Raw genomic sequence first — 27,064 nt, 5'->3', positions numbered from 1 at the left:
ATCTTATTTATGCAGGAATGTTTGAGTTTTTAGTAGAGAAGAATCTTGTTTCAACAATAATAAAGAAACAAAATAAATCTATATCTATTATTTTTAATTCAGAGCAGCTGTTCCAAACAACAGTTTTTCCAATGTTTTCTTCGTATTCTAATGCAATTTGCTATCATTCTGTGTCATAATTTTTTCTTTCGTTCATGATTTTTAATTTGAAAGGCAAATTGGTTGCCCATCAGATAACAAGGCCTGGAACACATGAGTCTCGCAAGTTACCGGTGGTCATTCACTGTTCTTGAGCTAAACTTTAATTTTGATTGTCTTTTACAGACTAGAAGATTTGTCTAAACTGAAAGCTAAATCCTGGTATCCGGGAATACTATTCTAAATACTGAATCCTAAATTCTGCAACTCTAAATTCTGGCTTGAACTTCTTTGTCAATTATATTGACAATCCAGAACACAGCGGAAATTTACCACGCGTTATTTAGCCTCATGAGGTGCATGATTGCTGATGAAGACGCTCTATCCTAAAGTATTGCTATGATTTGTTTTAGGGGATCCTTTATTTTCATTAATAGCTGTTACAGATTCTTATTTCTTAAGTCAGATGAATGATAGTTTCGCCAATCATAGATGGTTAACGGTTATAATTAAATTTAGTGTATTCTGGTTAATCTATTTCTTTTTTTATATCTGGGCTTAAAAATTTCATTTTTATTACAGAGAAGTTCTGTCGCAACACAAGAGAGCAATGGTCAAGTTGAACGCGGGGTTAATAGTCCTTTTGAAGATTTTGGAGCTTGGCTTAAGAGGTAAGCTGAAAAAATAAAAAGTACCATCTTTGAAAAAATAAAGATAATTAAATTATGTGTCTTAAATCACGAAAATAAGTGTTTAGTTCGAATAGTTGATTCGTCCACTCTTGCAAAGAGAAGCTGAAGAGGGTATATAAGTGTTTTTAAGAAATTGAAGGTACAAGTTCTAGTGCCTTTTTAAGAATCAAATTGATTTTCGAGGACAACTAGCTCCCCTTCTCACGCCTTTCCACCCAGATATATCTAATCAAAATTTTGAAAGAGCCATTTTGTTGAAAATAGTCCAAAGATAAAATAAATATGTTTCCAAGTTTTACAGCCAAAGCCCGCGAGCTAAAGGCTGTAATTTACGCAAGTTGCTCATTGCTAACATATAAAGTTTTGAAGGAAGGGGTGGTCGTTTTGAAGGGGGCTCATTCGACCGGAAATCAGAAGTTTTAGTTCCCTTTCTAAGATTCGAAAGTGTTCGGAGGGTAACCAGCCCGTCCCCTCCCCATGTCTTTTATTCCCCAAATACATCCGATCGAAACTCTGAGATAGCTTTTTCAAAATAGTCCGAAAGAACGACTGAGGGTATCAAGTTGAAACTTTGAGGAGATGTTGAAGACAGAGTGGAGGGCAAACAGACCCCTCCTTGACCTTTTAGGTGCTCCCTCTTCTCAAAACTGATCCATATTTTGGAATTTTCATTTACTAGTCAAAATTCCTGATTGCTATACTTCCAGGGATGCCATGCCCCCCATAGCCTATGGGCAATGATTATAAAATATGCTATTTGCCCATTGTTATCTGCAGGATTTATCATTAGGAAAGGGGAAATATTTCATTCTGGGTGTATCCAGAAAGGCTAAAGACATAAAGGTGAAACTTTGGAGAATGCTGAGAGGTATGTTACACTGAATCAAAAGGCTCTATACGCATACAGTTTATTGAAAAGAAGGATCTACAATATTTTCCGAACAGGTGAGGGTATTAAGTTGTAAGTCCCTTTTCGTGCTCTTTTTAATTGCCCTCCCTTCAAATATATTTGATCAAAATTTTGAAACAGATATCTTGTTCAAAATAGTCAAAACCTCAAATAACTGTGCCTTTGGGAATGACATAGTCCCAACAGCTTTGGAGAGGGGCACCGAATACAATAAAAGCACACTGTATGCGTGATGGATGTCAGAAGGACGTATCGTCAATATCTAAGGAACGGCTGAGGTCTTAAGTTGAAAATATCAGAGGATGTTGAAGAGCTATTGGAGGACAACCATCCCCCTTGTCCTTCTCGGATACTCCCTTCCCTCATCACTGATGAAAATTTTGAAAAAAAACAATTTTCTTCAAAACAGTTAAAAGTTATAATAACTATGAGTTCGAGGTCAATATCTCCACAGCCCCAGGGCAAGGTAGATTTTGGAATTTATCCTTTTTACATGTAAGATTTATCATTAGAAAAAGCGTAATGTTTGGTTCTGGGTGTGTTCGAAAAGGTTAAGAGTATTAAGGTGAAACTTCGGGGAATGTTTAGGGGCATGTTAAGCTAAATCTGAAGATACTATGTGCATCCGTTTTTCAAAAGATGTATCTGCAATAGCACAAGAATAGCTGAGGTTATTAAGTTCAAACTTTTAGGGCATGTTGAAGAAGATGTTAAAAAGTGGTCGGGAGGCAACCGGGCCCCATACCAATCTCCTTTTAGCAGCCCTTCCTACAAAGATATCTGATCAAGATTTTTTATTAGCCCTCATCTTTCAAATAGTCGAAAAGTCAAATGAATATACCTCTGGGGGATGACGTAACCCCCCACAGCCCCTGGGGCATGTGTTGTAAGTTATGTATGTTGCCCACTGTTTATATGCAAGGTTGTTTATTGAAAAATGGGACTTTTTTGAACCTGAGTCTTTAAAAAAGGTAAGAATATTAACGTAGACCTTCGGAAAATGTTGTGTAAGATGCCAAACAAAATCAAAGCAAATTATATGCTGGAGGGTTGTCGAAAGCACACAGTAGCAATATATAAGGAACGGCTAAGGGTATAAAGTTGAAAATTTAAAGCCACATTGAGAGGGACGTTGAAAAAGGAAACAAGGGCAACTGCCCCCTCTTGCCCTTTTAGATGCTCACTTACAACTAATAGAGATCTTAAAAATCGATTTCATTTGAAATACACATAAAGTATAATAGCTATCCCTTTGGGGTTGTCATGTCTCCACAGCAGAAAAGGGGGAATGTTTAATCCTTGGCGTGTCCAAAAAGGCTATGGGTATTAAGACTAAATTTTGGGAACTGTTGAGTTGCATATATATATATATATATATATATATATATATATATATATATATATATATATATATATATATATATATATTTATATATATATATATATGTATATATTATATATATATATTATATATATGTATTATATATATACATATTATATATATATATATATATATATATATATATACATATATATATATATATATATATATATATATATATATATATATATTATATATATATACATTATATATCTATATTTATATATATATATATATATATATATATATATATATATATATCTATATATATATAAATAAGTTGTCTGTCTGTCTGTCAGGTGACGTCATGTTTCTGTGTTGACTGACGTCATGAAGTTAGTTGTCGTCATTTTTGCAATGACGGTGACGTCATTCAAGATATTTAAGACACGTTAGTTGTCGTCATTTTTGCAATAACGGTGACGTCATTCAAGATATTTAAGACATATGTTCACGTAGAAATCTATTAATGTGTAAGTTTAAAATGACTGATGAACTTACAATGGCAAAAGCCGATGAAGTTGCTCAAAGAGTCTATGCCAAAAAACTTGCTGCTGATAGAGAAAGTCAGAAAAGAAAGCGTGCCGAGGAATCAAAAGAACAGCAAGGAAACAGGCTTGAGGCTGATAGAGAAAGAAAGAACAGAAAGCGTGCCGAGGAATCAAAAGAACAGCAAGGAAACAGGCTCGAGGCTGATAGAGAAAGAATGAACAGAAAGCGTGCTGAGGAATCAAAAGAACAGCAAGGAAACAGGCTTGAGGCTGATAGAGAAAGAAAGAACAGAAAGCGTGCCGAGGAACTACCAGAGCAACGCGGAAGCAGACTTGCTGCTAAAAGAGAAAGTGAAAAAAGAAGGCGTGCCGAGGAATTACAAGAACAGCAAGAAATCAGGCTTGCTGCTGATAGAGAAAGTAAGAAAAGAAAGCGTGCCGAGGAATCACAAGAACAGCAAGAAATCAGGCTTGCTGCTGATAGAGGAAGTAAGAAAAGAAAGCGTGCCGAGGAATCAGAGCAACCTGAAAGTTATCGCCTGGCATTCAGGTACAACCCAGTCGATGATTATAGCTTGAGTAGATGTGTTCGAATCGGGACAATGTCTAAAATTTGTCCCTATTGCAAGGCCTTGAAATTCAATGGTGAAACAATGGGAATGTGTTGCGCCTCAGGAAAAGTTAAACTTCCTCTATTGGCTGCACCACCAGAGCCATTGAAGACTTTCCTTACTGGAACTACGTCAGAATCTAAGCCTTTTTTGTCACAAATCAGAAAATACAACTCATGTTTCCAAATGACGTCGTTTGGAGCCCAAATCGAAAATCCAGATCAATTTATGTCTACTTTCAAGTAAAAGGGCAAATTTATCATAGAGCAGGGTCCCTTCTACTATTCTCAGGCGAGGCGAGAATCATAAATTTTTACAATTGTACTTCATCAGTGATAGAAATTCTGAATTGAATGCACGTTGCGAAATTTCTCCCAACGTTGAAAGGACAATCGTTTCCCAATTGCAACATCTTTTCCACGAAAATAATAATTTAGTGCGTCTGTTCAAAACAGCCATCGATTTGATGCCTACTGATACGCATAAAATTGTTATTTCCGCTGACAAAACGCCTCCTGGCCAACATGTGCGTAGATACAATGCTCCAACTATCGACGAATTGGCAATCGTTATGGTCGGTGATCAGTTTTTACCTCGAGATATTATTCTTCATAAGCGAAACGCTCAGTTGTTAAGAATTGCTGAAACTCATCGATGCTACGATGCCCTACAATATCCTATCATTTTTTGGGATGGAGCCGACGGCTATCACTTTAATATTAAATTGATGAATCCAGCCACTAACAAAGAAATGAATAAGAAATGCAGTGCAATGCATTATTATTCCTATAGACTAATGATTCGGCAGGATGAAGAAAATTATATTTTAAAATGCCGTGAATTGTTTCACCAATTTGTCGTTGATATGTATGCTAAAATTGAATCAGAACGTTTGCTATATATCCGCCTGAATCAGACCAAGCTCCGCTCTGAACAATACATTCATTTGCGAGATGCAGTTATAAATGACGGTAATACCACAAACGTTGGAAGATTAACAATTTTACCTTCGTCACATGCTGGCAGTCCCCGTCATATGCATGAATATGCTCAAGATGCTATTGCGTATGTTCGTCTCTATGGTCGTCCAGATTTATTTATTACATTTACATGTAATCAATCTTGGGACGAGATACTGCAGCTTTTACTTCAAGGACAATCGGCGGTTCATAGGCATGACATTACGGCCCGTGTCTTCCGGCAAAAGTTGAAATCACTGATAAACTACATAGTAAAACTTGAAGTGTTTGGGTCAGTGCGATGCTGGATGTACTCAGTGGAATGGCAAAAACGAGGTTTGCCACACGCACATATACTAATCTGGCTACATAAAAAAATTACTTCGAACGAAATTGATGATGTGATTTCCGCTGAAATACCTGATAAAAATGTCGATAAGGGGTTACAAGATATTATTGTAAAAAATATGATACATGGACCTTGCGGTGCACTGAACGAAAATTCACCATGCATGGCCAAAGGAAGGTGCACAAAGCAATATCCTCGACTTTTAGTATCAAACACAATTACTGGCAATGATGGTTACCCACAATATAGAAGAAGATCTACTGAAGATTTCGGTAAAACAGCAATAATAAAGAAGCGTAACGGTACCACCATCGAAGTAGATAACCAGTGGGTTGTTCCATATTCCCCATTATTATCAAAAACATTTAATGCACACATAAACGTTGAATACTGTAACTCAGTAAAGGCAATCAAATACATATGTAAATACGTCAACAAAGGCAGTGACATGGCAGTTTTTGGCTTGCAGCCCGAAATCAAAGATTTCGACGAAATCGTACAATATCAGGCTGGAGGATACATAAGCAGTAATGAAGCTGTTTGGCGAATTCTTTCATTTCCGATACGTGAACGTAGTCCAGCTGTTGTTCACTTAGCGGTACATTTACAGAATGGTCAACGTGTTTATTTCACGGAAACCAACGTGCAACAAAGAGTCCTGAATCCACCGGATACAACATTAACAGCTTTTTTTTCGCTTTGCAAAAAGTTTAACTCCTGCAGACGAAATGAATGCTTGCCTAAAAAATTCTAATTTATGGGCACACGTAAAAATATTAAAATTAACTACAAATATGCGTGTCCGATTGCAAAACGATGACTCTGGTCAAACAGTAGACTCAATTTCAGGACGTATACAACTACCTGCTGATTTCTGTAATTTAGTGACGTCCAAAAATGAATTGATTGAAAAAGTATTTCCGAATATTCTAAAAAATTATAAAAATAATAAATGGCTAAGTGAAAGAGCGATTCTCGCACCCAAAAATATAGACGTCCACGAAATCAACAATATCGTTTTGACCAAGATTCGAGACCAGGCAGTCCTTTACAAGTCAGTCGACACAGTTTTGGAACCAAATGAAGCGGTTAATTATCCATCTGAATTTTTAAATTCCATAGATCCTTCAGGGTTTCCACCACACGTGCTACAACTAAAAATAGGCGTACCAATAATACTTTTAAGAAATATCAACCCACCAAAGCTTTGCAATGGCACGCGACTTGCCGTAAGAAAAACAATGGAAAACCTAATAGAGGCCACAATCTTGACAGGGCCTTATGAGGGTGAGGCTGTTCTTATTCCTCGCATTCCCATGATTCCAACGGATCTGCTTTTTCAATTTAAAAGATTGCAATTCGATTAGTATTTGCAATCACCATTAACAAAGCTCAAGGTCAATCATTAGAAAAATGTGGTATAGATCTTAATACTGATTGTTTTTCCCATGGACAATTGTACGTTGCATGTTCGAGGGTCGGTAAACCTGACAATGTATTTATATGCAGCGACAATTGGACAGCGAAGAATGTTGTATATTCGCAAGTTTTACGCAGTTAATTTGTATTGTATCTATCTATCTATATAAAAACGAGTTGTGTGGATGCATGTTTGTTTGTAAAAAGAGCGTTTGCATATGACGTCATTATTAGTACATACGGCTTTGTATATGCACAGACAATGGGAAAGCCAAGAATGTTGTTTATTCGCAATTTTTACGTAGTGTGAAACACATATATAAATCTATCTATATTCACAGGTGGGACACAGGGACACAACTACAATGGCGCATAACTAATATGGCGCGTAACGACTTACGCGCGCGGGGGGGCTTGGGGGGGGGGGGGGGCGAAGCGCCCCACCAACTAGGTGTTGGGGTGGCGCGAAGCGCCACCCCAACAGCTAGTATATATATATATATATATATATATATATATATATATATATATAGTAACGGGAGCCCAGCGGCTGCCGGTGCGCGGCAGGCGTGTCATATATGGATTCCCATTGTCGCTTGTTTTCTAAATGCAGACAATTTGAGCCTTATCTTAATGTCATGACGTCCAAATGGACCTTAAATTAGAAGTAATGCCTTTGTAAAATTTTTATTTTTATTTTTTCTTGTAGCTTTAGCTTTTGTCTCAGCTTGTCTTTTATCACTATGAAAGAAATATCGCCCAAACTTTGTTTCTTTTAATTGTTCAGGTGGTGGGTCAAAAACTTCTTTTTTTGTGCCTCGGTTCGTCTTTTGTCATTATGAGAGACATATCGTCAAACCTTTGTTTTTTTTTATTGTTCAGGTGATGGGGCAAAAACTTCATTTCTTCCAACGATTTATCTTATCCATGGTTTTTATTTTCAGAGGTATGGTAGGCATTGATGACCTTATCCATGTCAAATTCCAAAATCCAATCATCATCGCTATCATTTTCAGTTTGTTTCGTTTTACCTCGGCTTGTCTTTCGTCATTATGAAATACGTATCGCCGAACATTTTTTTTAAACAGGTATGGTAGGCATTGATGACCTTATCCATGTCCAAATCCCAGACCCAATCATCATCGCTATCATTTTCAATTTTGACACGTTTTGATTCTCTCTGTCCAGGTTGATTTTCATTGACTCGCTCACATGTTTGGATTTCACTTAGTCCAACATATATATTTTTCTTTTTTTTTCATTTGTTACAGCTTTTCTGGCTTTAACAGTTTTAATCAACTTTGACTTATACCATTTTTTTTCTTTTTCTCTATTGGTCTATTGTACTGATTAATTTATTTTCCTTTTTTTAAGGAACTTTATTGAATACCTCCACGATTTTGGGCCTCTTTATTTCGATCATGATTCAGTGCTCCAAGTGTTCAAGCTCTTTCATTGCGACGCTGATGAATTCATTTTCAACTGCGGTGGATTATACCAGTACTTGATGTCTCGCCCGGAGTTTGTTCTCATTGAAGATATAATCTGTCTGCAAGAACATGAATCTTTCGTAATAGAAAACATAATTAAATTAAGCAAGCGCAACCCATTGAAACAAAATAGAGAATTCCAAAGTATTTTTGTATTGGGTGAAAAGAAACCTGGAGCGTTGTCTGAAATAGATGATGATTTTAATGGAAATTATGGGGATATGTTACCCAGTGAAAGGGTCATGATTAGTTTGAGACAAGGAAAGCCCCTCGGTAAAAACGCAGATGTATTAGACTATAAGTTGAGAGACGTGGATGATAATTTTTTTGAAGTATTTGATTCGTTTCATCCAACGGTTAACCAATATAATGCGAATTCGGATTCCAGTTGTCATAATACCTATTCTGAACGAGTAAACCTTGCAGATATTGATGATTTTGATAACTCATCTGACGGCACGGACGGGAGAGGCCAGACTGAACTATTAGACTATGATGGGTTTCCGAACGAGTCGGTTCTTAAGGGACGAACGAAATTGATAAATTTTGATGAGCTTGATGCTGAGGTGGGTCCTAAAGGACTAGCGGAAATTGATGATTTTGACGAGTTTTGTGAGGAATCGATTTTAGAAGAAGAATATCAGACTAAACCCGACTGCAAATCTAAAACAAGTAGCCAAAGCAAGAAGGACAAACCTAAGTATGCTTTGTCAAAACACTACGGTAAGTCTCTCTTCACCCCCTCTTTTCCTCTCTCTCTCCCTCTTTTTCTCTGCCTCTCTTTTTCTATCCCTCACTCTGTCTTACCCAGCTGCAAATCCAAAACAAGTAGCCAAAGCAAGAAGGACAAACCTAAGTATGCTTTGTCAAAACACTACGGTAAGTCTTTCTCCACCTCCTTTCTTCCTCTCTCTCTCCCTCGTTTTCTTTACCTCTTTCTTTCTTTCCCTCACTCTGTCTTCTTCCCCTCTTCTCTAACATGCGCTTAGGATTTAAGCTTGTTTGTGAATTTCTTTGTTCCTACTATTTTTAAGTTTTGATATTTCCTTTATTTAAATCTTGGGCCCTTGGACAGTTTACAAGGAAAATATATTCCTTATAAAGATTGAAATACAGAGTGAAACGGAATCCCTGGGTCTCTGTTGTTCCATACTTTTGATTTCTTCTTAGTGATAATAAAATAATAATAAAAAAAAGTAAAAAAAGTACAGAGTGGATGTGATTAAAACTTAAAAGCATGAAACATATTGTTAAATTTGAGCTTAAAGCTGCTTTGAATTTTTGCTTTTTGCAAACCTCTCCATGGGAAAACTTATCTGATACACTAATATTTTTTAGCTTTTTGTACCCTTGCAGTAGGAGAAAAATAAGTCTTGGTCGGGAAAGAATATAAACAGAAATGTTTTCTTCACCCACCAAACAAGAAAGAGACGCTTAACAACATATCAAAAATCCAAACCTTTAGCTCGCTGGAAAATGGTTTAGATTTTTTTAGGTTTTTTTTTATTTATTTGTTAAAAAACTGAGAAAAGTTCGAAAATGTAAACTAAGTGTTTCACACATTTTTTGTGGTCAACTTTTGACTTTGTATTCATTTCTGATGTTTATTTCGTTGCCTGACCGAAAGAAAACTATTTATTAGCAAAAAAACACATTTTTTGCACAAAAAAAACTGTGTATTTTGAGAAAACTGCTACTACCCTCTGGCAGGGTCTATATGATAATGTATATAATTATGTTCAAAGTACAAAACAAATAAATAGGAATGACAAAACACATCAGTGTCCTAGAACTTTTAGAACAAGGTACGTTGTAACTTAGGGAAAAAGTTTTTATCTTATTAACCAAATGTATAAAAATTACACTTCATCTAAATATAGGAACTAAATTTGTCATCATCACAGTGAACTTTTATTCTTCTTCATTAAGTTCTTCTTGAAACTTTGAATTGTTGTACGGACTCCCCTTACAGGTACGGCAGGCTACGGTACACTCAAATCCGTTTTTCTTACAGGTACAATTTTTGCTATCACACCCGTCAATACGACAAGACCATTTGATAATTTTCATTAGCTGAGACAGAGTGGCAGAGAGATCTGTTTTTATTGGCGCAAAAACTTCGATATCCTGCAGTTTCCATCCCAAGGTTTAAGGGTCTACTTGAATCCCTAGCTAGAACTTGACAGAACTCGACTAGAACTTGACAGTAGACTCGTAACGAGCGGCTCTTCGCTGTTGCCTGAGTCGGTGGCAGCTCTCGTGGATGCACGAAAGTGGTGGCAGTGATCACTTTTCTGTGAAAGACTTGATTTCTGGCAGTGTCAAGGTCTGAAATATCAAGGCATCCGTGCAGTACCAACAAGACCCACTCTCTTGCTGCCACAATATCGTCAAGCGATTCCAACTTGTCACCAAATATAGCAGTACTCTCCCTCAAACTATTGTTGGTAAGTAGCAGTTGAACGGCTCTGCCCTTTCCTATTCCATAAAGATGAGAGGTTATGTCACAACCTAGCACTGCATGACAGAAGAGCATCAGATAGTCGACATCTATCCCAACCTTTTATTTTATCTCACAATATTCCAATCTCAACTGGTACCACCAAACTTAGCTTCAGGTGATAAATATAAACGCCTGGAACACGAGTTTGATCGACTGATCAGAAGAACCAAAATGTCAGTATCATCAGGAACCACGATTCTGTCTATAACACGAGCAGCTTCTACTGTTTTTTCTGCAATCAGAACGTCGGCACCTTCCGAGTGAAAAATTGCAAACTGATGGCTTCCAAATGGTTGCCGAGCAGCTTCAGGAAACCTGATTCGTTCGCTTTGCACGAAAGAAACTCTTCCTTTTTCATGAAGAAGGTCATCTCTTTGGTGAAAAAGATTTGGCGTCCAACCATTCTTGTTCTACGTAAGTTGGTAGCATCTTTGATTGCTAAACCACCTTCATAGCCATCAAAAACAACAACAGCACTAGTAATACCTTGCTAGTACGTAGTAAACGTATGAAGCAAAGATGTCCTTCAAGGTTGACCCTGCCTTCCATGGAACTCGATGTAGAAGAGAACCACCGTCCAAGTCGATGCTACATACAGATGCAGGTCTTGAGGGTGATTGAGACTCAATCCCACAAGCTTGAAAGATCGCTTTTGCAAGTTCTGGCTTATTTGCTTTTCTCACTAAGCCATGGCTTTCAAAAAGAGAAGGAGGAATTGTGTTAAGTTTGTACTTGAAGTATTCTTCTCGAAGGTCAGTTTGCTGGGCCACTATTATAAATCGCCAGAAAAGGAGTGCCAGATATATGTGCGCTACCACGGATGACCCCGCCTTTTTGGCATTCATTAGGGTCGCTTGGTTTTTTTCTTGAAGACTTTCTCTTTCATGGTTTTTCCCGCCATCTCACTTAGGACCACCTTTCCAGCCGCATCAGCCTCGTCAACATTAACATTTGGGAAGAAGTTATAACGTTTGGCAATGTTTCTAAGCTAATCGTCTCCGCTGAAAAGGGAAGGCTCTCTGGAGTATCTAACGAGCTTCTGGGTGTCGTTGAAGTCACGCTCCTTTTCACTGAAACTCGTGTCGTGATGCTGTTCACTTGTCGAATTCTGCATCAAGAGGTTGATCTCAAGGCATGCTGGTCTTGAAAGTATCCAAATGGCTCTCTGTTGTTCTGTCATCCCACCTCCAGTCGTAAGACCGCCCGATTTCTTTAGGCTTCGCATTTACTATTTTTCGATGACAAGATCTGCCGAGAGCAGCTCTAATCTTCTAATGGAATAAACTCCGTGTTCAAATGCTGTGAAGATTTTTCGGTGACTAGTTTGAAGTCTAGCCATATCTTGCTGGTATATCCAGACGGAGTTGATATAGAGGTTATGTCCAGATGCTGCTAGAAACGAAAGCATCTCTACTGTCGCTTGTAATTGCAGATCCCAAAGGCCCAGTCGCTTGGAACGTATGAACTTGAGCAGTATCCCAACCATCTCAAGATACTGAAACCAGACCTTTGCCCTTCTCTGAGACTCCAAATCTTGGCATCGCTGCTTGAACAAGATATCCAGTTGCTTAAGCTGGTGATTCTGACTGGGATCTCCGGCTGAGAGGTATCCGTCTAGGATGTAATTGAAGACAGTAGACTGGTCTAGAGAAGCCAAGGTTCCTTGTTCGTCTTCGAGGAGATGGGCATATATGGCCGAGCTCAAGAGAATGTGAGCACGAATAGCTCTGGAAATTGCATTTCCATGAGACTGTGCGGTACTGCACCAGGCGTGTATACCAGTTCCAGGACATCCTTCAGACCAGAACCTTGCATGAGATGTCCTATGCATCCGACGAAACTCATTATTAAATGGAAACCCCCAACTTGAGAACAATTCTATTCAGCTCATTCGTGCTGTTGGACTTCATTATCTTCATTGAACTCCACCAGAACGGCTGATCAAATGTGAGAACTGCTGCGAATCCGTATGTTCTCCCTTGCCAAAATAACAAAGCGCAAGGTTGAGTAAAGGCAGGATTCGTTACTAGACGGGAGATCAATCACGAGCAGAAACAAGATTCTTGCCTTACTGCGAAGGTTTCCCGTTTTATTATGAGTTTCGTAAGAGAAAAATGACAGCATTAAACCATTCCAGCTCGATCTTGGAACATTCAGGAGCCCGGCTGTTAACCATAGTTAATCGAGTGAGGCAACGGGTCGTTAAAATTTTCAGGAATCTTCTCTTATTGCACCTTTGAAAGCACCTTTATACTCTCGTCAAAGTCTCTGGTCCGAACCTTGTACCACTCATGACCTTTTCTGTGGTTAGTGTTGATATTTATCCTTATAGCGTAGAATTAGCAACATTCTTTGAAATTGAAACTGAGAATCCGTGATTGCAGTACCACTTTTTCTGCGTCCGTCTTTTCTGACAAGGTTCGTCTTCTCTCATTCTCAATTTTTGACAGGTATATTTTGTTTGTGAAAGTCTTTCTGCGAGCAACATGAACTTGGTTCCCTGCCTGGAAAATGCTAATACCTCGCGTTTTTCCTACTTTGTTAATTGCTCTAGCTCCTTTCTCTGCCAGTACCGGCGATTCTGAAGTGTCAAACGGTCGCTCATACAAGGGACATAAAGCGTCGGTAGGGTCTGCCATCTAGAAGAGGGAACTGGGAATTAGTAGACTGTGAGTGAATACGTTACAAGAAAAATTATAACCTTAACCTCTTTTAACCTCTGCAGCCCAATCCCAGTAAAATCGAGCACAAAACCCCCACAGATAGCTCTCTTTAGCTCCCTTCAGCAAAAATCAAACGTGATTGGAGGCTTATTTTTCCGGGTGAAAGTACTCTCACTTCCACTAAACATTAAAAGGGTACAATTACTTCTGCAAAAGTGACGGCGGCTTTTTGGCGGGTGATAGTACTCTCACTTCTACTAAATAATTTTTGTTCATCGCAGTTGCGTATACTGTGTTAGCTGGCATGTTGGCTCTACTTAGGTTTTGTCACTTAGATGGCGCTGACAAAGTATGTGTCGAAAAAAGAGGCAGGTAGTTACGTACCGAAAACAATGACAAGATTAAAAAAGAAAAAACGCATCTGTCTTTAAACATCTGCTGAGAATCCGCAATATTTTCCATCAGCGCAGTTTTTTGGATAGGTGGCTCTGCAAGGCTGAGCACAAAAAAAATAACTTTGAAAAAAGACGTATAAGATCATTGCATGGTTTTCGTTGAAACTGAATATCAGAAGGGGCCTTATAAAGGTCTGTAGTAATAGGTATCTATTCGAAAATCGTTATTTGTTACGAATGGTGAAAATGAATCGAAAAATTGTGCTCATCTTCTAAAAATACCCTATGAACATAGGACACTAGCGTGTTTTTTTTTTTTTTTTTTTTTTTTTTTTTTTTTTTTTTTTTTTTTTTTTTTTTTTAGCTTTAAAAAAAAACAATAAAATGATAAAATGTGACGTTTATTTTACATTCACTCAAATAAAATCATTCTCAGATTCTGGAAAAATGAAAAAAACAGCAGAGAAAAACTAGAAAAAGGGTAATTTCACAACGCGATGGAGATTTAGATTTTTGATATGTTGTGGAGCTCTCTTTTCTAAACAAAGTGGTGCAAAAATAATTTCTGTATCATTTTTTTCCTGGTTCGACCATATTTTCTTCCGTATATCTCTCCTACTATTGCGTAAAAATTGTAATGTGACTTGTTGTCTTCGGAATCCTTTCGTCAGATATTAGTCTTCAAAATTATATACATTCAGTCCAAAAAGAATAAGAAAAACTGATTTTTTTCATACAAAAAAAAGTGCATTTTTCGTTGCTCATAAGAAGATAGAGGTCACGAGGCTCTTGTTCAGCGAATATTTGTATTTTATTTTGATCTTTTACATTTGACCGCCAATGTTTTATTAAAAACAAATCAATGTTGCAGGTTAGCTTAATGGTGAACAAGCGTAATAATGTAAATAAGCGGATCTTCATAGCAGACATTCACACAAGGGGAGGGGGGGTCATTCCATTTTGCCAAGAACAGGGAGTTTTTAGAATATTATTGCTCAACTACTAGGCTAGCAGCATTATGGGAGTGTATTAAAAAAATTTCATGATATGGAAACCTTCTAATTCATTAGAAATGGGATCACTAAATTTCCCCCTTCTTAGAAGAAACAAGCTTTCAATTTATTTTTTTCTTGTTGAAAGTGCAATATAAGAGGAGCTACTTAGCCATTTTTTTTTAATCAAGGAAGTTTTGCTACAATTCTTCATTTAAATTTCAGCTCGTACTATCAGCTTGGAGCCCAACAAAAATGAAGACAGAGAAATGAAGAATGAATTTGAAGATTTGTCCCAGACAACAAAGGTTTATGTTGCAATGTTTCTAATTTTATTTCTCTCTTCCTCACACTCTCTCTCTCTTCCTCTCCCTCTCCTTCTCTCGCTCTCCGTATCTCTTTTTCTCTTTTCTCTCTCCTTTAATGTGTTATTGTGGATTTATGCTTATTTTCTTATGTTTTTTTTTTACTATTTTGAATTTCAAAGATGCCTTTATTTAACTCTTGGGCCCTTGGAATTTTCCCATCATTACTGACCCAACCTGTAGTTTTATAAAAATGTTTATCTCCAATCCTTTCTTATCCACAACCCCCATGCCTCTGGGTATGTTCACCACTGGAGCCTGAGTCTCGTCCTCTTATAATTCCCCTTTCATAATATAACCTCAATCAACACTAGGGAGTACGTTGTTAAAAAGCTAAAACTCTAGTGAAGTCTCATTGGTATCCAAGTTCGATTCGACTATTACTTTTGTCTTGGGAAATTCATGATAATTTCGTCTGGAATCACCGTTTACACGGGCAGCTGTTAATCATTTCAATGGATGAATACAACTATAATTGTGTTGTGGGTTGATTTTGGTGTGGGATTTTGTTATAACTTCTTCCAGAATCACCGTTTACACCATTAGCTGCTAATTAGCTCAGGGGATGAACATAAATCAAATCGTAGTCTGGATTAATTTTGCTTTGGGAAATTTATAAACCTTCCCCCCCCCGCCCCGTCCTTAATTACCGCTGACACTGGTAGCTGCTAATTGAATTAAAAGACAAACATAACTAAAATTTAATTGTGGATTCATTTTGCTTGGCGAATTTATGATAATTTCTTCTTGAATCACCATTTACATGGACAACTGCTAATTAACTCAACAGATGAATACAAATAAATTGTCCTATGGGTTAACTTTGCTGTGGGATTTTGTCATAACTTCTTTTGGAATCAGCGTTTACACTGTTAGCTGCTAATTAGCTCAGGGGATAAAAATGACTAAATTTGTATTGTGGATTGATTTTGCTTTGGGAATTTTATTGTATTTTCCCCCTTCACTATTGTTTGCATTGGTAGCTACTAATGAAATTAAAAGACAAACATAACTAAAATTTAATTGTGGATTGATTTTGCTTGGGGAATTTTATAATAATTTCGTGAGGAATCACTGTTTACACTGACAGCTGAGTCTTCAACTAAGTTGGATTGAGTCGTTGGGTGTCCGTAGAAAGTGTTTAAAGTAGTTTGAAAGTCACCTCACAGGGAGATGCCTAAAAGTAGTGTCGAGTAAGGTAAGTTCAGCCGCATTTCCAGTTTTTGTCTCATCTCTGGATTAGCTGGTGAGAAAAAGGAGTATTGCATAGGAAAGGCTGGATGTTTTCACTTCATTAAGTTGATTACATAAAAAAAACTAGTTTTTTTAACTGAAAGTAAGGAGCGACATTAAAACTTAAAACGAACAGAAATTACTCCGTATATGAAATGGGTTGTCCCCTCCGCAATCCCTTGGTCTTTACGCTAAAGTTTTTTTTGTTTTAAAAATCAGAATTGTGGCAAAGAGTCAAACTTTAGCGTAAAGAGCGAGGGATTGAGGGGACAACCCATTTCATATACGGAGTAATTTCTGTTCGTTTTAAGTTTTAATGTCGCTCCTTACTTTCAGTTAAAAAAACTATTTTTCTTATGTAATTTCTGAACGTTTTGAATTAATGCATGTTTGATTTTGGCTCTCCACACATAAATTATTAAAATAAAATTTGCATATTAATTCCTTTTTTGGCTAAATGGCTTTCTCTTAGTTTTGATCAGACGATTTTGAGAAATAAGGGGTGGGGAAAGCCTAGTTGTCCTGCAATTATTCGGTTGCATAAAAAGGCAACTATAAAGTTTAATTTTTAACGAATGTTTTTATTAGTAAAAAATATACGTAACTTAAGAATTAGCTTACGTAACAAACTTTTATATTCTTAAATTTTTATTATGTATATGAGGGGTTTGTACCCTCGTTAATACCTCGCTCTTTACACTAAATCGTAACCAATTCTTTAAGAATGACCCCTGAATCCGAAAGGCTGTAGAATAAATAGTTGAAATTACTAAAAATACTATAGCATAAAGAGCGAGGTATTTATCTCCTCCTAAATACCTCGCTCTTTATGCTAAAGTATTTTTAGAACCCCTCATATGCGTAATAATCTCTGTTCGTTTTAAGTTTCAATGCTACTCCTTACTTTCAATTGAAAAAACTTTTCCATGTTTATTTTTTCTTTTTTTTTTTATAGTAATTTTAGAAAATCCTGCGCCCTTTTCATTGAATTTCTGTTCCCCCATGACATATTTCTCCAAGGAAAGATCCTCCCACATAGCTCCCTCCCCTCAATCCCACCCCCAAAACCAAAAAAAAATCCCCAGAAAACGCTGTACACTTCCCAGTAACCATTATTATATGTAAACACTGGCCGAAGTTTGTAACTTGCAGCCCCTCCCCCAGGGACTGTGGGGGAATAAGTCATTGCCAAAGACATAGTTATTATGGTTTTGACTATGCGGAACAAAATGGCTATCTCAAAATTTTGATCCTAGGTGCCTCGGTGCCCTCCAATTTTTTTGGTCGCTTAAAAAGGGCACTAGAACTTTTCATTTCCGTTAGAATGAGCCCTCTTGCGACATTCTAGGACCACTTGGTCGATACGATGACCCCTGGGAAAAAAACAAACAAACAAATAAACACGCACCCATGATTTGTCTTCTGGCAAAAAATACGTCCACATTTTTGTAGATAGGAGCTTGAAACTTCTACAATAAGGTTCTCTGATACGCTGAATTGGATGATGTGATTTTCGTTAACATTCTATGACTTTTAGGGGTTGTTTTCCCCTATTTTTTAAAACAAGGCAAATTTTCTCAGGCTCGTAACTTTTGATGGGTAAGACTAAACTTGATTAAACTTATATATTTAAAATCAGCATTAAAATACGATTCTTTTGATGTAGCTATTGATATCAAAACTTTTTTTGATATCAATTTAAATTGATATCCATTTTTTAGAGTTTTGGTTGCTATTGAATTGGGTCGCTCCTTACTACAGTTCGTTACCACGAATTGTTTGATTGTGTATAAATGTTCGCAAGATATTTTTGATAACGTTCTTTAGAATTGGTACAGCTCTAGATATATCTGACGTCTTAACTTGATGTGTTAAACCAGTTGAACAACTCTCTGCTACCTTGGTTTTTATCTGGATTGTCACCTGACATGGAAATGTCACAGTGGCGCTATTTCATCGAAATTTGCCCGTGGGGTCATCATACTTCGACGTCTGAAGCCCAGAGGGCTCCCACCCAGGATACTTTTAGCTACATATTATTTGCTGCTGAACCATAGGTCCCCTACGGTTGCCTCCTGTGGGACAGTAACTTCTAATTGGAGAGAGCAAGTTTTAAAAAATAACGCTGTTAAGATAATCAGGAAGTATGTCCAGGACGTGCATGGCATTTTTGCTTGTTTTAAATATCTGAAGCTCCTTAATGCTCGTTAAATAAGAGAATACGAAGCTTCAGTATTTGTGTTTAATTTATTAATAGCCTTGGTCCCGATATTTTTAAGAGTTTTTACTAAATTAATTGTGACCTGCATAATTATGGAACTAGGCATAGTGATAACATAATCGTTTATTCACGACATGGTACCCATTCCTCATTTCTAATGAATTATTTGTGTCCATCTGTATGGAATACACTACCAGTGAGCATTAGAGTGCCGAAACGCTTGGCTCAGTTTAAATAGAAATGAAAAGAGTGTTTTTTGGGGCTAGGATTGTTAAAATTTCTTATGGGTGGAAGGGCGCCTTGAGGAGGTAAAGGTAGGCTGGGAGCAGGAGGTGAGTATTGATGAGTGATGGAGGCTGGATTTCTTATTATTAATTGTTATATATATCTAATTATTTAACTATTTGGTAATTAGCTATAAGGGTTTTGGCGTGACTACAACCCCTCATAGGATCTTCTTTAGCACAAAAGTGTTGTCAAGTTCAAATAGAAATTTGAACTTGAATTTACCTCGGGGATATGCATAGTTAAAATTCTATTGTAAATTCATTTGCCCTTGGGAATTTTATAGCGAAGTTTGCTTATTATTGTTTTATTGTTTTTTAAAGTATTCTATGGTCTTCGACTACCCATGACATTCATTGAGGATAATTCAGAAATTACACTAAAATCAGAATTAAAACATTTTGTTAAAAATTATATTATTCAGACTTAGAAATCTGAGGCTGATGACGAAGTCCATAAACAAAATGGAATTGTTTTGGCAACTCTCTGCAACTTCAAAAATAAATGTTGCAACTTTTAGTTCTAATCAAATCGTTTCATTAAAATCGCATCAATCAAAAAATTACAACGAGCGACGAACTAGTTCAGCATAAATTGGAAATATCACATATCCTTAAAAGAATCTCTAGGGTTATTTCGGAAAAGAAATAATCAAGCTTTCCCTTTTTCCGTAATTTCTTTTTTTTAATCTTTGACTCTTTAAAACTAAAATTTAATAGTTTTGGAAAAGCAAATAACTCTTGCTTTTTATACTTAGTTCTCCAAATTGTTTTTAGCGCAACGGTTTTTGCATTTCATATCTAACATTAAGGATTCCAATAGAATGAAAGTTTAGAGAAATTTGTATAATAAAGATATTGATACTAGAAAACTCGGCTTATTTTTAAAAAAAAAAATGAATTGGATACGATTTAATCTTTTTACACTTCAAAATTCTCAATTTTAAAAAAAGTCATATGAAATCAACAGAGAGCCTTTTCGTTGTCCATGTCGTTGATTATAAGAAAGCCAAGAGATATATTTTAGATTCGTTTTAAAAAGCTCAGGTAGAACTAAAGATTATTGTCATCAGGCTAAATATGTTCTATGTTCACCTGTTTATGCAAAGGCAATGGGCTTCTAACTCATGCATTTATTACGCAGATATAAGCTTCTACATCATCTTGGCAACATTCTGACGATTCTTCAAGCTAATGTCTTCCTTCATCTTCGCCCCACTGCTCGTTTTTTCTTGACAGAGATATATGGGGGCCGCCACCGCCAAACCGATCATCAGATCAGTCTATGAGTTTCTTAGAGCCATAATAAACTATTGTACAACTCTAATATCTTAGGGATGCTTCAAGTTTTTTCTTTTTTTTCAATTTTAATTTTCTGTTCTTTTACACACCATGCATACAGTCCTTTTTTTACAGTATGCACAGTTGCAAATTACCATTTTGATGGCTGAAAGATATTTCGTCATCTTTAAAGGTCGTTCAAAATGGTTAAATTTACGAAATATAAAATTGTTGATTGCTGAAAGATGTTTCAGATAATACAACATGTTCTATTGATTTTTGCATTATAGTAGCATAGTATAATTCTTCTGGTTAATAATTATTAAGAATTACTAAGCAAATACAAAAAGGAAATAAAATTAGAAATAAGCAGAACTGAAATGTAGGCTTACCTATGCCGCTAGAACAAGCTGGCGCTATTAGTCCAGTACGCTAACCAGTCGGCTAAGAACAGTTTTAGGTAACCGTTTGCCTGACACTATGCCAAACAACAAGGTGGACGGGAAAAATTGGTGCGATCCCACTTCGAGGGCTATAATGAAAGAAAGGTTGAGATGGCTTGGACAGGTTTTACGGATGATGGATGAGAGATTGCCAAAGCTTGTGTTTTTGGCCACCCATATGGCCATTTTGTCAAATGATAACAGGCGTTCTCCAGATGGAGCAGGAAGAGGTTATAAGGAAGAATTTAAAGCAAATTGAAATATCGTGAGATGGTTTAAAGAGTGAGGCATTGAAAAGATTAGGGTGGAGAAGGAGCCTGCGCAGCTGTGTTGGCCTCAGGTGACTTGGTGCTCCAGTGAGTTCTTATTTATATTACTGGCAGATTATAATAGCCTTGCAAAATCAAACACCTTTTAGATGAATCACGCTTACCTTATCCATTGAACCTGGGTTTGGCCCTGCTTTTGTGTAATAAATTTAATGCTTCTTTAAAAAATAGCTGATTGGTTTTGTTCAAGCATTATGGTCTCAAAAATTGAAGCAGATTTTAGGTGCTTCATCCTTATCTCCTCCAACGAATCAAGAGAATGACCCTATTTTTGCGGAAAGTAAACGAATAAACCCACTCAAGGGTCGCTTATCTGTCTAGCAAATCCAAATATGCCAAAACCAATAAAACAATGCCCTAATCTCGCAGCATATGGGGTAGTTAAGCCAACATTTGCAGCAAAAGTTTTTTAACTGAGCATAATCTATTATTTATATAGATTTGAGGCTACTCGCGTTGAATACATGACTTCGGAAAATTTGGAAAATTTTCAGAATCATATTTGGAAAATTTCGTAAAATAAAAGGAACATGGTTGCAGTATACGTGTCCCATGTGTGACTTTCTCAATGAGGGACTATGTCATGTTCTATTCAGATACAGTAAGCTTTTGTCAGCCCAGGAATAGTTTTTGGGGACATGAGCACTTTCTATTTATCTCAACAGCAACTTTCCCTACTTTATATACGGTGTTTGCTAATTTCATAAAAAACCTTCTTTTATTCTTTAGTTAGATCTGGGCATAGTTTAATTATTCGACTTCCTTTATTAAACTTGAATTTTGTTTATAAATAATGTTGTGCTACCAGTTTTGGTGGTATTAAATAAAAAGCAAGTTTTTTTAACTGAAAGTAAGGAGCGACATTAACACTTAAAACGAACAGAAATTATTCCGTATATGAAAGGGGCTGTCCCCTCATCATTGCCCCACTCTTTACGCTAAAGTTTTTTATTGTTTTAAAAAGTAGAGATGTGAGAAAGAGTAAAAATTTAGCGTAAAGAGCGGGGTGTTGAGAAGGGGACTATCCCCTTATTTAATTTCTGAACGTTTTTGAATTAATGTAGCTTTTGATTTTGGCTCACCGTACATGCATATTGAAACGAAATTTGCATATTAATTTTATGTTTTTTGGCTATATGGCTCTCTCAAAGTTTCGATCGTCCGATTTTGAGAAAAAAGAGTTGGGAGAGGAGGCCTAGTTGCCCTCCAATTTTTTGGTTACTTAAAAAAGCCACTAGAACTTTTAATTTTATTTACAAGCGTTTTTGTTTAGTAATAATTATATGTAACTTACAAATTAACTTACGTAACGAACTTCTATGTTCGTATATTTTTATTACGTATATAAGGGGGTTCGCCTACTTTTCAATACCTTGCTCTTTACACTAACGTTCGAATTTTGTTCTAGTTCTTTAATAATGAGCCCTGAATCACAAAGGCCGTTTAATTAGAATAAATAACTCTTTTGAAATTACTAAAAATACTTTAGCGTAATGAGCGAGGTATTGAGGAGGGTACGAACCCTCTCATTTACGTAATAATTTTTTCACTTTTTCTTTTAATGCTGCACCTTACTTTCAGTTGAAAAAACTTGTTTTTCTATTTTATCTCTGAATGATTTTGAATTAATGTAGGTTTTTATTTTGGTTCGCCATACATGAATAATTCAAACGAAATTTTCATATTAATTTCAAATTTTTTGGCTAAACGCCCTTCTCAAGGTTTTGATTAGACGATTTTGGGAAAAAGAGGGCGGGGAGGGAGCCTAGTTGCCCTCCAATTTTGTTCACAATTTAGAAAGGCCACTAGAAGTTTTAATTTTATTTACGAAAATTTTTCTTAGTAATAAATATACGTAACTTACAAATCAACTTACGCAACGAACTTCTATAGTCGTATATTTTTATTATGTATGCGATGGGGTTCGCCCCCTCGTCAATACCTCGCTCTTTACACTATAGTTTGAATTGTGTCCCAGTTCTTTAAGAATGACCCCTGAATCACAACAGCCGTTTAATTAGAATAAAAAGCTCTTTTGAAATTACCAAAAATACTTTAGCGTAAAGAACGGGGTATTGAGGAGGATACGAATCCCTCATATTCGTAATAATTTCTGTTCGTTTTAAGTTTTAATGTTGCTCCTTACTTTAAGTTAAAAACTAGCTTTTTATTTTCAAGGAATTTGTCTTCCCCCATGATAAATTTCTCCATGGAAAAATCCTCTCACTTAACTCCGACCCGCCCCCCACCAGAAAAAATCCCCCTGAAAACGTCAATATACTTCTCAATAACCATTACTATATATAAACAACAGGCTAAGTTCATAACTTGCAGCCCTTCCCCCAGAGACTCTGGGGGATTAAGTCGTCCTCAAAGACATAGTTATTAGATTTTTGACTATACTGAACAAAATCGCTAACTCAAAATTTGATCCGGTGACTTTGGAAAAATGAGCGTAGGAGTGGGCCTAGTTGCCCTCCAGTTTATTGATCACTTAAAAAGGACTCTAGAACTTTTATTTTCGGTTAAAATGAGCGTTAGAATTGAAACCTCTGCAGCTGGGTTCTCTGATACGCTGAATCTGATAGTGTAATTTTCATTAAGATTCTATGACTTTTGGGGGGTGTTTCCCCATTTTTTTTAAATAAGGCCGATTTTCGCAGACGCGTAACTTTTGATGGGTAAGACTAAACTTGATGGAACTTATGTATTTAAAATTATTCTTTTGATGTATATATTGGAATCAAAATTCCGGTTTTCGATTTTTTTTTTTTTTTTTTTTTTTTTTTTTTTTTTTTTTTTTTTTTTTTTTTTTTTTTTTTTTTACTATTGAGCCTGGTCGCTCCTTGCTACAGTTGGTTACCACGAACTGTTTGATTCTAATTATTTGTTTTGTATTTGGCGTTAAAGCTCTGAAATCCAATACTCTTATTATTATTATTGGCCGATATGCCCTTTTGTTATTTAAACATAACTCACAATTTATATATTATATAGCCTTCTCAATTTAAATATGTCCTAATTTAAATTTGCAAAAAGTTATGCTGATTCATTATTTAATATATCGTTTTTAATTTTTTTTTCTTTTTTACTAGTTGGCCTTTGCTTTTTTCCTTGCTTTATGATTTTACCTCATTTTGTAATATTTTAGGTTAAAGATTTTTCGTCCCAAGAAGCAGTCAAAAACGAAAGTTTGGTCACAATGAAAGAATTTTGTGCCGGAATCTATTCAGAGAAGGATGGTGTCATATACCATGAAAATAAAGCCGTGAAATATATACCAGTAAGATTCTTCTTATTGTTGGAATAAAAACATTTTTTGGTTTTGATGGATTGGAATTGAGGTCTGAAAACCCATTATCTTAGAAGTTTATTGACAAAGAGGGGGACGTGAATTAGGTGAATGGTGCTAATCATGCTAAAGTAGAGCGCCTTTTTATTTTTCTTATTCATTTCAAGGTATATTCTTATTAGAATAGTGGTCTATTTAATCGTCCTGTATTTATTAATACCAAGATCCAGGTAGGATTTTATTGGCAAGATGACGAATAATATTTTTTTTGTGATATTTGCAAGTAAATTTGAATGTGTGTCCACGAATGCATGTGTCCTTGAATGTTGGTGCATACGAATGCATTTATTTATTTGTATTTATTTAATGCATTAATTTAACATGAAAATGCATTTATTTAACATGAAAGCTACAAGGGTGAGTATGCAGTTGGTGGTCTCTGGACTTGAGCAGCTTCCACCCCTCTTCCGAAATCCTAAATTTCATAGCATTTCTGGCACTTCTTATTCGAATAATACAAAAAATCACTTCATAATCCCCCCTCCCACCCAATTTTTATTATTCCTCCTCTTCCACCCCTCTCCCTGCGTGTACAAAAAAAAAATCGTGGACCTGAGGCTGGCTATAGTTCACAAAATAAACAGAGAGGAAAATAAAATGCAGATAAAACTAAATTTAGGATCACCATTATAAAAATAAAATATGGAAAGAAAGTAAACCACGTGTATTCTCCTATGTTCTCCATGTTCTCCATGCGATCTCTCTGTGTTCTCCAAACACCTGTGTTCTCCGGTCTGCGTGAAAATCTGCATAAATGTATCATCAAAACCGATGCTATTGTGGCATTTGCTAATATGAAACCGGAGAAAATGTGGCAATCAGCATGAACAGAAATTAATTTTAAAGATATTCCCAGAAAAAAATTCTAAAGGAAAAATAGAGAGCCATGTTACAATCTAAGACGTGTAAAAAAAAATTCTATAATAATTCCAACTTAATAAGACGAGAAATTACTCTCGGCGAATAATGAAACCCGAAACGAACAGAAATGCAAATTAATAATATTACATACATAAATGTAACAGCTACTGATACAGATGAATAATTAAGTCCTAAAACAAATAAAAATTAAAGTGAATACTCAAGTCAAAATTAAAACGAACAGGAGTTTGGCTTCTGCTCCCCCCCCCCCTAACAGTAACCCTGCTAAAGGGTTTTTTACCCTTACGTTTTTTCGCTGGACTTAAAACAAAATACATTTTAAATGTAATTTTATAGTTACAACATTGAAAACAAAATACTTTTAAATAAAATTTGGAGTTGCTCCGATCTTCGGGAAAGATATACAGCGTTTATTGTATATCTAAATGTGGTTACATTTTGGGATTTGATGGTTGGACTTTTGGAGAAAACTAACGATTTTTATGGACGGCCCACAAGGCCAGGAAATAGTCAAGGGCCCTCACATATGTCATCTAATTAGAAACTTTGGGGATACAGTGAACACTGAAAGGTAGTTTTTATTTTTATTGCTCCTTTGTTCATGCAAAAACGAGCCACGGTTGTTTGGGACATAGTTTCCCTTCCAATTGATTCGGAGGCTTGTACATGAAAATAAAACCTTCAATTTGCGATCAAATAACGTTCTCCGTCTTTTATTTTTTAAGATTTTAGGTTCTGTAAAAAATAGCTGGTGAAAAATACACGGGAAATATACCGCTCTTTAGTTACTCGACGCTACTGCGTTAGCTTTAGTTATATTCGTAGCGATGAGGGCGAAGCTTCTCTTGCAAGGGCTATAAATATTGATTATTTTGAGACTTTATGAGGAGGTGGAAGAAACAGAACTGATTAGATTTATTATATCGATAAGGATGTAAAATAAAACTTTAGCAGCCCCATGTGCCGAAATCGTATTTCTTGATTTGTCTAATTGAACGACCGATGGTAAACGAAGCATGCAAGATTTGCTCGATGAGACTTAATCGTATATGCTCCTCCACAAGTCAACACATAAATGGGCCATGGCACTGTTTTTCACGATATATAGAAAAGAAGCTTCTAAGAATTCAGCTCCTCCTATTTTAACTGTTTGACTTAGCGGGAACCATCAAAAGTGGAATGATGATTATTTATCACATCGTACCCCTAATAATTATTTGAAACTTTAGGTGGTTGAAGGAGAAAATCAAGTACCACCAGATCAGAATTCGACGGACAAGGTGCTAATTGAGAAGCTGAATGAGATCTTGGCAAAAAAAGACCAAGTTATCGATGACTTGATTAGTCTAAACGAGACGTTGAAGAAAAAGAACTGTGAAACGCTAGAGAAAGAGCGACGTAAGCTGGAAGAAAAGGTAGGTTCATTGATCATTCAAACTGCTAATTTGCTCTAATGCCTTTTATTTCATTATTAAACAACCTTTTTTGATGAAATTTTACAAAAATTCAAAGGAGGGTAAAACGTGTTTTCAAATCTAAAGGGCATGTCCTCTGTTCCCCCCTTGTATTTAAGACACTACTGTCCAAATAAAGCTTCTCCTCCTTGTTTTTCTCTTCCTAATTTTTTTAAGCAGACATTTTCTCTCTCTCTCTCTCTCTCTCTCTCTCTCTCTCTCTCTCT

General features: G+C 36.2%; 1 protein-coding gene across 2 annotated transcripts in view; it reads left to right on the top strand.

The window, feature by feature from the left end:
• The window catches only part of LOC136032124 (uncharacterized), a 153,206-nt gene that overhangs the window by 80,164 nt on the left and 45,978 nt on the right, over positions 1 to 27,064 (top strand). For both annotated transcript variants that reach the window (XM_065712292.1, XM_065712293.1), the window contains exons 16-20: positions 721 to 809; positions 8,325 to 9,163; positions 15,219 to 15,301; positions 24,301 to 24,432; positions 26,613 to 26,798. In XM_065712292.1, coding sequence (XP_065568364.1) covers positions 721 to 809; positions 8,325 to 9,163; positions 15,219 to 15,301; positions 24,301 to 24,432; positions 26,613 to 26,798 — 1,329 coding nt within the window. The remainder of the gene's footprint in view (positions 1 to 720; positions 810 to 8,324; positions 9,164 to 15,218; positions 15,302 to 24,300; positions 24,433 to 26,612; positions 26,799 to 27,064) is intronic.

The sequence above is a fragment of the Artemia franciscana genome, chromosome 10 (genome assembly GCF_032884065.1).
Source record: "Artemia franciscana chromosome 10, ASM3288406v1, whole genome shotgun sequence".
Taxonomy (NCBI): domain Eukaryota; kingdom Metazoa; phylum Arthropoda; class Branchiopoda; order Anostraca; family Artemiidae; genus Artemia; species Artemia franciscana.
The sequence above is the reverse complement of the archived record's forward strand: the minus strand, read 5'-3'. Positions and strand labels throughout refer to the sequence as shown.